This window comes from Colletotrichum scovillei, assembly GCF_011075155.1.
Source record: "Colletotrichum scovillei strain TJNH1 chromosome Unknown Contig00008, whole genome shotgun sequence".
Classification (NCBI taxonomy): domain Eukaryota; kingdom Fungi; phylum Ascomycota; class Sordariomycetes; order Glomerellales; family Glomerellaceae; genus Colletotrichum; species Colletotrichum scovillei.
The window spans coordinates 796,977-807,350 of NW_023336266.1; the positions used below are offsets into that span (position 1 = coordinate 796,977).

General features: G+C 51.0%; 4 protein-coding genes across 4 annotated transcripts; 3 read left to right on the top strand and 1 right to left on the bottom strand.

Moving 5' to 3' along the window:
* Nucleotides 1-387: 387 nt before the first annotated feature.
* Nucleotides 388-1,734, bottom strand: HER10_EVM0005555 (glycosyltransferase sugar-binding region containing DXD domain-containing protein; the record flags this gene model as incomplete). The annotated part of the gene is made up of 1 exon (XM_035475166.1): nt 388-1,734. The coding sequence occupies one exon, from the start codon at nt 1,732-1,734 to the stop codon at nt 388-390; it is 1,347 nt and encodes a 448-aa protein (XP_035330674.1).
* Nucleotides 1,735-3,274: 1,540 nt separating this feature from the next.
* Nucleotides 3,275-4,786, top strand: HER10_EVM0012431 (acyltransferase; the record flags this gene model as incomplete). Its single annotated transcript, XM_035481827.1, has 1 exon — nt 3,275-4,786. One exon carries the CDS (start codon nt 3,275-3,277, stop codon nt 4,784-4,786), a length of 1,512 nt encoding a protein of 503 aa, XP_035331054.1.
* A 1,057-nt stretch (nt 4,787-5,843) lies between these two features.
* Nucleotides 5,844-7,357, top strand: HER10_EVM0003931 (uncharacterized protein; the record flags this gene model as incomplete). Its single annotated transcript, XM_035473592.1, has 1 exon — nt 5,844-7,357. Exon 1 carries the CDS (start codon nt 6,002-6,004, stop codon nt 7,355-7,357), a length of 1,356 nt encoding a protein of 451 aa, XP_035330575.1. The 5' UTR covers nt 5,844-6,001.
* A 950-nt stretch (nt 7,358-8,307) lies between these two features.
* On the top strand, nt 8,308-9,276 carry HER10_EVM0011377 (uncharacterized protein). The gene has a single exon (XM_035480810.1). The coding sequence runs from the start codon at nt 8,461-8,463 to the stop codon at nt 8,965-8,967; it is 507 nt and encodes a 168-aa protein (XP_035330995.1). The 5' UTR covers nt 8,308-8,460; the 3' UTR covers nt 8,968-9,276.
* The last annotated feature ends 1,098 nt before the right edge of the window (nt 9,277-10,374 follow it).

Consider the following 10,374-nt stretch of genomic DNA (forward strand, 5'->3'; position numbering starts at 1 on the left):
GTTCCTAGTCTTGTGTATGTCGATCTCAGCTATTTATGTGTCTAATCATGCGAGTGGTCATGATGTCCTGAGCCCTAGCGTCCTGGTTGAGGCCAAATGCTCAATCCGTAAACACAAGAGGATCATCATGTAACTGCCACTCAATTCCGCACGTCATGTATTATATCCCGCGCAGCTCTTCCGGCTGACTACCGGGAAAAATTCAAGCTCATAAACATATCTCGCACTCTTTACTCGTAATGCTTCGTGTTTGTCGCATTGCTTTTCGGGCGCGCGAATCGATCTTGCACGTCATCATTCTTGCCAACGACGCGGCGATCGTAGCCGTCGAGGCGACGGCGACGTGAGGATAGTTTGCAGACTTTCGGGTCTGTGAACTGGGTCCCTTCATACCATCTTCAGCTCCTCTTGTTGTGCAGGATCTACAGGAGGTATTTGAAGAGGCTGTTGAGGTGGCGGGAACATCAAAGGCTGCTCGGCAGCCTTTTGCTCAGCGGCCTTTTGTTGTTCCAACTTTTGCTGGTTCTGTTGTGCCTGAAGTTTCTGAAGGTTCTCATGCTCCTCGACCTTTTGCTTTTGTTCCTCGGGGGAGAGCGAGTTGAAGGCGGCGATATCCTGATCCCACTTAATGACACACTCAATGTTCCAGTTGCATCTCTCCACCTCGCCAAAGATAGGGTGCCTGAAGCGGGGGTGACGACTCGGCCAGTTAGAGGCGTGGTAGTGGTGCTTGACGAGAGCGCCCCTGGAGTTATGGTTCCCAGAATCCGAGTGTCCCTGGCCGGCGGCAAAGGACTCGACATCGCGAACGAGGATGTTGCTGACAACTTTCGACTCGTCAATGTCGTGGAATGTGTCCCAGGTAACTGGCCCGGATCGAGAACGCGCACTCATGACTTCCAGGACGGCTTTGGTGAAGGCTGAGGGACCAGTACCACTAATGACCTCGTCAAAGTCAAGCTTGATTGCTGAGATGGGCACACGTTGGTTCTTGGAGACCTCAGTAAGCCATGCCATGATATTCTCAACAAGCTTCAGCATGACGGGGTGACCAGGTCGCGACATGAACGTCCATTGACAGAAGGACATGGACTTCTTGCCGAGAATGGGATGGTCCTTGAAGTTCGGTTGGTCAATCTCGACGCCAATGACGAGATCGAGGTCGGCCTCTTTGTATCTTTCCGGGATCCATCGGCTGACGGGTCGGAGATCCTCGACGTCAATATCGGCGTACACTCCTCCCTCGGCGTACATGATCATGTAGCGGAGCAAATCAGCCTTGATGATGGTGGCATTCACGTTGCGGTACATGTCGACGATATCCGGGCGATCGAATCCGTCAGGGCCGTAGTGCTCTTCGACATACTCCATGTCGTTGTTGTCGGTTAGAACTTCATACCGGTATCCAGGGTTCTTGTCCGTCCAAGTCCGTGCAGTGAGAATCTGCTCGGCTTCGAATGAGAAGGGCGCAACCTTCCAACTCTGCCATATCTTCTTGGGAAATCCACGGGTGCTTGCTGTTGCGTGGCGACCACCGCGCTTGGAGAGGTGGACAGGTTTGGGCATCGACCCGAACAAGTCGATGTTGAGAACGAGTAGAATTATGCATACACAAGCGATGTACAAAGGTAGACATCTCCTGAGCTGTGTCGGGACTCTGTTCCTGAACAGGTTTGCCTTGGTCGAGCCCGTAGGGCTCAATGGACTCAATGGACTCATGATGGGTGAAGACATGTTGTCCGAAGTCGTCCAGAAAGAAGTGGAGGTGTTCGACCGAAGAAGCTTTTGAACCAAGCTTTAGCAAAGATGCGACGAGCATAAGAACAAGCAAGACGAGTGGGATGCATGTTGAAATTTGAGGAGCTTTCTCCATGCAGGCATACAACCCCAGAGTATCCTCATCGCCGAGGCGGGGATTTCCCTACAGTTGTTCCGGCCAGTTCCCCCACTCTCCTCGCCTATCAGTTGCACATCATTGTCACGAGCCGGGTGCCAGGGTAAAGAAGGGAAAACGCCGAGGTCACCAAAAGTAAAGTCGCATCGTGTTCATTCCGTCTGTGCCTTACTGACGCCACTGCCTTGCCTCTGTTATCTAATTAAGTTTGGGACCTTCCGTGAGTGTGAGTGGCTGCCCTCACTGTCTTTCGATACGAGCAAGGCTGGAACATGAGCTCAACGGTTCCTATCCTCATTCGCGCGGCCGGATAGCGGCGAGCAAGCCACCATCTCACACTACAAAGAGTCAGACAGCTGGAGGATCGAAGCCATTCAGGCCAGCGGGGATGTGATGAGGACCACTCATTGCAGCTGGTCGCATTTTGCGCCATAATAGCGCCGGGACGTTGAGCTTGTTCGAGCGTCCATTGGGCCGATCCTGGCCACCGGCACCAACGGCTCTGATAGTCAGGGGAGGCAAAGGCGGTGGAACCTTCCAAATCAGGTGGGCTTGCAGGTGGATAATGAAAATTTCACGAGGGGATTCTTGCACTCTCGATTGCTCAACCGGCCGAGTGCTCGAGTCGGAGGAGCGGTTTGTGTGTCGGATGATAATCCCAAGCTAGGCCGACTGAATGCTACGCCGCTTGTGATAGCTGCCAGGGACGCCCGGTTTGATTGCAACCAACGAAGGAGGAGATGCGTCACGATGAGGGAGATGAGTGATATCGCTCCTACGCCGCTTAACTTTGATCATTTCGTTGTTGGACTTTGGAGTCTTAGCCTGGCTCTCCGCATTCTACCCCGGTCTATCCCCCGCATATCGAACCAGGAACCCCCGGAAGGATTGTGGACCTCTGATCCTGGACTTACAGCGCCACCCCGCATGCTGTCTTGGCTCGACCGAGGAATCTTTCCAGGTTCAGCTGGTTATTTCTCTTTTCCTGGCTTGTGAAACTCTGGATGAACGACTTGTTGACACGAACTAAGTCTATGGGCCTTAGACATTGCGCGGAGAAAGCAACGCAAGGTTCAGTCGATCAACGCCAAGCCGGACTACACCTGCCCCAGGACTCAAGGAGCAACCTCCTGGCTGACGACTGCCGACGAGCCCGTGCAGGATTCGTTGATACTGAAAAGAACCCGTGCCTCTTTTCCCAAATCATCAAAATTTCCGGAGAGGCAAGGGTCGAGAACACCTCTTCCTGCAGCATCACGCAAGCGAGGACATCCGGCGGCCGTCCTCGACCGTAAGCACGCATCAAGTGTCAGCTTGAGGCTGAAAAGACTCCTTCTTACACGATTCATTGTCTTCAGCAAAGCCTTCAACAGCCTGAAGATGCCTCCACGAAACGAAGGCATTCTCGACAGCCACGAGTGGGATGAAGTTAAGCCTACCTGGTGCGACAAGTCCAAATGGCTCGCAGATGAAAGCGACTGGAAGCCTGCTTCCCTCGTACGAATTAGGCGGCCATCTCGACTGAATATTTCCAGCCTGAGCACCTTCTTCTGGCCCATCAAAGACACCAAAAATCCAGAGAAGCTGCGGCCTACAGCATACCTTGACGGCTTGCGAGGCTTCGCTGCCTTCTTGGTGTACTGGCATCACAATCAACTATGGGCTCATGAACCTCACGTCCAAAACAGAATCTTTGAAAACGCTTTTGGATACGAAAACAAATATCACTTCATTGCCTTTCCTGGCATCCGCCACTTGTTTACTGGAGGCCACTTCTCAGTATCAGTCTTCTTCGTCATATCCGGCTACGTCCTCTCCGCTAAACCTCTGAGCTTGATCCAGTCCGGAGACCACGGGAAATTCGCAGAAAATGTCGGCTCAGCCTTATTCAGGCGATGGCTAAGACTTTATATCCCATTGGCGGCGACAACTTTCTTTTACATGACATTCCTCCACATGTTCAATATTTGGGTCGACAATATCGAACGTGCGCCAACTTGGAGAGATGATGCCTGGCTCTACTATTGCGAGCTGAAGAACTTCAGCTTCGTCTTCACCACTGGAGGCGGTCCGTTCTTCAGTTGGAATCCACACCTTTGGTCCATTCCTGTTGAAATGAAAGGCTCAGTCATCGTCTACACGTCGCTGGTCGCATTTTCCAGATGTACCAGAAACGCTCGACTCTGGTGCGAGGCTGGTCTGGCTTTTTACTTCATGTACATCGCCGACGGATGGTACGGAGCCATGTTTGTCATGGGCATGATGCTCTGCGATCTCGACCTCCTGGCGAAGAAGAACGACCTCCCCAACTTCTTTAAGCGACTGGAACCCGCCAAACTTTTCATTTACTACCACCTCTTCGCCATCTCGATGTATCTCGGTGGTATCCCGTCTTACACCGGAGATGTCATGAAGATGCGAGAGAACCGTGGGTGGTACTATTTGTCGTTTCTCAAGCCTCAAGCCGTCTTCGATTACAAGTGGTTTTACCTCTTCTGGGCAGCCACAATGCTGGTATCTGCGGTCCCACGAATCTGGTGGCTGAAGAGATTCTTCGAGACACGCTTCTGTCAGTATCTAGGACGGATCTCGTTTGCCCTCTACTTGGTTCACGGACCAGTTTTGGGGACTCTGGGCGATCGACTCTACACAGCCGTCGGGTACCACAAAGAGACGGAGCGACAACATCTCGCGCACCTAGTCGATAGGTTTCCGTTACCCAAGATTGGACCCCTCGGCTTGGAACCGGCCTTCCTTCTTCCTCACGTGATACTTCTTCCGGTCACTCTTTGGATCGCTGAGATTGTCACGAGGTTCATTGACGAGCCTAGCGTAAAAATTGCTCAATGGCTCTACAGAAAAACACTGCCAACAGCGCCAGCAAAGGCTTGAGATAGGCTGAGGGGTATTTGGCGTTCGGGCACATGTATTTCGGGACTGCCGAGACATTTACGGCATCTAGCACGAAGTAATGATTAGTGTAAACCACTTGTAATTGATCAATTGACAACACTGTTCCACCGCGCAAGACCAGACCAAGACGCTCAGACAAACTAGGTGCTTATGTCACGGTGCAATCGGATTGGCTACTGTCCAGAGCCATGGACCTGAACCTATTCTAGTTGAACTCTAGAGCGCGTCCAGTATGCAGCGACGATAGACTTGCCACGCGGGCCGCCAGGCTGAGCCAGCGGTACTGACGGGACTGAGTCCGCCACGCGCTGTCTAGTTGACTCAGCCTGCAGCAGGTAAAGTTGGGGGTTTGCCCTTCCCGCCCGAACCTCAATTTCTCTTGTGTCTGCTTTTCCTATCGACTTGCAGCTGTATCACACCCAATGACGCTGCAAGAGCGGATGCTTTCCCCAAAATGGAAGTGGTGTGGCAGCTCGTGAGGGGAATAGGATTGCAACTCAGGCCAGGGGTTCGCGCACCTCACCGAGGCAACTCACATGCTCACATGCTCGAAATAGCGAGATTATGCTTTACCATTCACCAATCTGCTTGAGGAGCTAATCTTTGATCAAACTTGAGAGTTGATCTGAGCGACACTCCATCACTAAGCTTTGTGCATACATCCCAGTTTACCTGACCCTTCGCACTAAAAATGCGGGTGGCTGGGGTTGACGAGCAATAGTCGGCCGCGCTTGTCAACTTGTAAGTGAGGGGAAGTTGAAAGCTCCAACTTCCATGGTAGTATTCACTTGCTCGTCAGTCGATCTCCATCACACGGCATACATCTCCCGAACACCTCCCCGTGTTTCTCATCTTAGCTTCACTTTAACAGCCTTGCATCCTAGGTCCCCCACATCCCTTGGGACTCTCGTTTGTGATGCAATCGTGATCCATCATCCTGGAGCTCGGCCAGCACATGTTGCGGAGAAATTTCGCGCAACCCCCAAAGTCCCAGACCTGCACTTTCACGTAACCTCACTATCGAAATCGAGCACTCCAAGTGCCTACCTACGCATTCACCGCAAGGTTATCTGTCAATAGGACTAGCTTGATCATTTGACTCTGCATGCTCCGACCCCACGTTCGACGTGCCGCCCGTTCCAGTCGCTTGTCCCTCGACACCTCGGCGCATGCAGACAGTCCTCCCACCTCGCGATGATAGCTAGAGACTTCAAGCGCGTCATCCTCATCGTAGGCCCCTTCTTGTTTCTCGTTTATGTCGGTATACGGTGTCTCGACTTCAGAGACTCTGCTTCGGGGTTCAATTCCTGGTTCGATCACATCTTTGCACCGAATTGGAGACAAGGCGATGAACTCAAACCGCACTCGCGGCCGGCGCCTTCGGACGTGCCGACGGAGGTACAACCTGTAGATGGCGCGCCTGAACATCCGCCTGCATCAAAACAAACACATCATGAAATATTCTCGACGTCAACTTTCAACAAGAAGTTTTTTGCCATACGGTTTGACGATGAAGGCGCGATCAACCCCAATATCATCCCGCATCCCACCATTGAGAATACCTATGTCATTGTTGCGCAAAGGCGGAAAATAAATCACGACAACTCTGAGCATGTGGAAATCACTTGCAATGCCACCTTCACCCTGGAAGGTCTCGTCTGCGTCGATGCACCCACGGTTCTACCCATCGCAGCCACGAAGAGCGGTGATGACAAGTGCCCACCGAAACTGGCCTACATCGCCATGAACGTTGGGCCCCACGATGCGCGGGTCTTGTACGGACCCAAAGCCCCGTTCATCGTATACGGTTCCAACTCGATATTCGCCTGCTTCGGACAGTTTATGCAGGACTTCCGAACTCTCGGAGACTGGGGCTTCGAGATGTCATTGGATCAAGGTTTCGGTCTGGGAACGGAGCTCCAGCGGCCTGCGCCTTGGGGCATGATGGAGAAGAACTGGTTTCCGTTCTGGGACGAAGATGGCGCAGTCTACGTCCACCACGACGTGGCGCCGAAGCGAGTCTTTGCGAAGTTGAACGCGGACGGCTCCGTAGGCCCGAACCTCGGGCCGTTGGCTGCCGGGGACGAGACTTGCATGAGCAAGTACATGCCGAAGCTCCCGCCGGATCTCGAATCGATACACCAGGCGACGAACTCGCTGAGCATTACGTTTTGCAAACGCAGCGACCCGACGTGCAAAGCCACTAGTGACAATACCTTTGTCTTTACGGTGTTCCAGCACAAAACTTTCTATCAGTTCCACAGCGAGTACGAACCGTATGTGATGGTGTTCCGACAAAAGGCCCCGTTCGAGGTATTTGCCATGTCAAAGAGACCGATATGGATACACGGCCGGGAAGAGAAACTTGGTGGAGGGTCCGACATGTTTTATGTAACCTCCATGAGCTGGAAGAGGCAAGACCAGAGGTATCACGGGTTCTTGGACGATGTTTTGTTCCTCTCATTCGGCATTGAAGACGAGAGAACCGGCGCTATTGATGTCTTGGCTGAGGACTTATTGGCTGAGCTTGGGACTTGCTTGGAAGCGTGATGACCTTTAGCTCTTCAACACAACGAATGAGTAATACCATATAATTCATACGAGCCTGGGCCCGAACATGCATGTTTGAAGAAGAAGATATCTCGAAGCCATAAGGAATGATAGCACATTTGACTTGAGATATTTCAACAATCATTTGTGTAAACGATAAGATATGAAGGCAATTGCCAGTGTGCTCGACGGAGCTTCTCAATGCGAAGAATAGACAATTTTGGGCCCTAGATTTGTCTCAGTTGTATACCCGACTTCAGTCAACGGTCGAGACCCTTCCACGCCTTCGTACTAGTATTGGCTCGCTCAACAATGAATCCGGGGAATGCGCACTGGCTGAGGCTCGTAGCCGCTCCCCCCAACATTCCACATCTTTGTTTGGAAAACGGCAGAATGAGTAGGAAAACTAAAGAAAAGGAAACACTCGGCCATCAACTGTGGTTCCCCGACAGTATCTCTCCATTAGAAGAACCTTTTCATGGACTTGAGATAGACCAGAACATCGTCACACACACCAACCCCGTGACGGCGCGATTGCGTGGAAGAACCAGAATTACTGATCGGCCGAGATGATGTGAATGACTTGAGACTTCCGCATTCCGGCCCGGCGTAAGCCAGAGTCGACTCTGGACAGGCACGGCAACGAGCGCACTCATTCCGCAAACGGAAGCATCCCAAACCAAAATCGGTTAAAGTCGTTGCCACTTTCAGCCGTCCCATCATATCCATAAACCATTCCTAATCCATTCAACAACGACAATGCAATGGCAAGCCACGAGAGCGTCACCGTAAGCCAACCAAGTATCGTTCCTTACCGGAAGCAGCGCTTTGCCCCAGGAATTTGTCAACGATTGGTAGCTGCCAGATTTTCAGGCGTTTTCGGGGAAGCCATTTCTTACATGTCTTTGCCTTATGAATGGAATGTGCCCCCCTGTCAGCGCCCATTTTCATCTTCATCCGGACTTCCACCACATTACTGACTTTCTGCCACGCTTGGCGAGAACCCCCGACGACGCCGCGACCACTCCATTCTTGCACCCTTACGGATATATATACCCAACACATAGTACCCAAGCGCGCGCCCTTCGCGCGGAAGCTCTAGGATGTACAACCCAAACGTTAGAATGATTAGTCCCGATCATTCCCTCACATTCACCAACTTGGCGTCAAAGAGCTTCGAGCTCACACAGCACAATGTACCGACGTCCCCCGATATCCGGATAATTCAGGACATCAGTCAGGCCACTTTGACGCCTAGAGATGGAGAATCAGTTATGTCGTGGACAAAGGGATGCTACTTTGGCAAGAGCGGGTTCGACGACGTGATGCTCTGCTGGCAAGAGCTGGAAGCCTTGACGTCTTTTTGTATCGGCATTGAGTCTCCCGAGCGCGGCTTCTTCAAGCCTATTCGGTCCCACTGGAAAGTGAAGTACAACGACGGCACCACAACCAAGGATTGGTTCTTTCCTTCAGACGACCCATCAGACCCGTACACATTCCCGAGCTCAATGGATGTTGACATTTCGGTCACGAGCCATTCAGTGAAGGATCAGCTAGAGCTCAAGATCACGATCAAAGATAAAACACCAAATGCTGAGCTTAAGTCATAGAACATTGTAAGTAAATGCACTGCCTACCATGAACCAAAATCTAGCGCTAACCATCACCAATCCAGTATGTCCACGAACCACAGCACGTCAATAATTAGTAGGCATTTGTACGGTTTTGCGGGACACAACAGTTCAGATAGCAGTTAAGATGATATAGGATATCCGAGATAGAAAGAGATGGGGATGATTCAATACAGCGTTGGTTTCAAAAGCATTTTGGGAGGCGACTTTATTTAGATGCAATAGTTCCTCCTTACGGTTTCGATTCGATCAATATCTTCAACTATTCCTCGTAAACTTGTGCAGTGGAAACGTTTGCTATATATAGTACGTCTTGAAGTTTCACCGTTTATTCCCAAATCTGCATGGTGTGTAAGTGCCTTCTACCTAATCATCGTTGGGCTAGCCATATCTTGCTGATGGTCTTGACATACAACAGATTCTTCTGTGAGGATTCACAGGAGACCTATGCTGGTATTTGATTGTTGTAGCCTTCGCAGTCTTGCGGAATCTCAGCCGCTTGAAAGCTAACTAACACTCCCGGAATGGACGACGACGTCCCGTTTCCCGCTTGAAAACGTATGAGCGAGACCATTCCAATCGTAAGAGCCAATAAGTCTCATACAGCGGGATTCTATCGTCCTGATAATCGCCTGACTGATAAGTCTCGGTCTCATATCCCATCAACTGCGGAATGGCGCCAGCACATTAATACGTACATTTATGAGGGGTGACAGCTAATTATACGTTGATCCGACCCTATTTCTCTTGTTTCCTTCAATCAAAAAATCCATAAAAGAGCAGGGTTAGAGACAACTGGAGAACTGATATGCTGTCGCCATTTCGTAGTTGATGGGATACGGTGGTCTCCAAACGTAGGTCATTTTGAATCGCGGTTGGAATATAGCCAATACCTCTGAGAATGAGCGACTGATGACCAAAGCAGATGAAGTCTCTCTCTCTCTCTCAGACACGTTGGGTACTGTTGAGTCTTTTGGAAAAGGGAAATGAGTCGCAGTGCAGTGGCGATTTGAGCTCTTCGTATTCAATTGCTAACAGCGTTGGACTGCAGACACAAGAGTCGTGATTGATTTCCCCGCAATTCCATTCTTGAGGAGATGCAATTTGTGTCCTTTTACTCCCTTTCTAACAAAGAGATGTTCGCTTCGGAAATTGAGGCTGACTTCATTTGCCGTTCCAGGCTCACAATATTGCATATGATCCGGGTCAAGACAGAGACGTTCTCTCCGCAGGATTTGCCTTTGAAGGATGTATGTAGGGGAATTAGCTACCCGCTCCTTCATGCTATCCGCACTCGAATGAAGCCTACCTTCCGGAGCTGTGGAACCCTGGGACAGGGCTTGGCTAAGCTTCAACTCTCCACAACTCGTACCCAACCATCTTCTT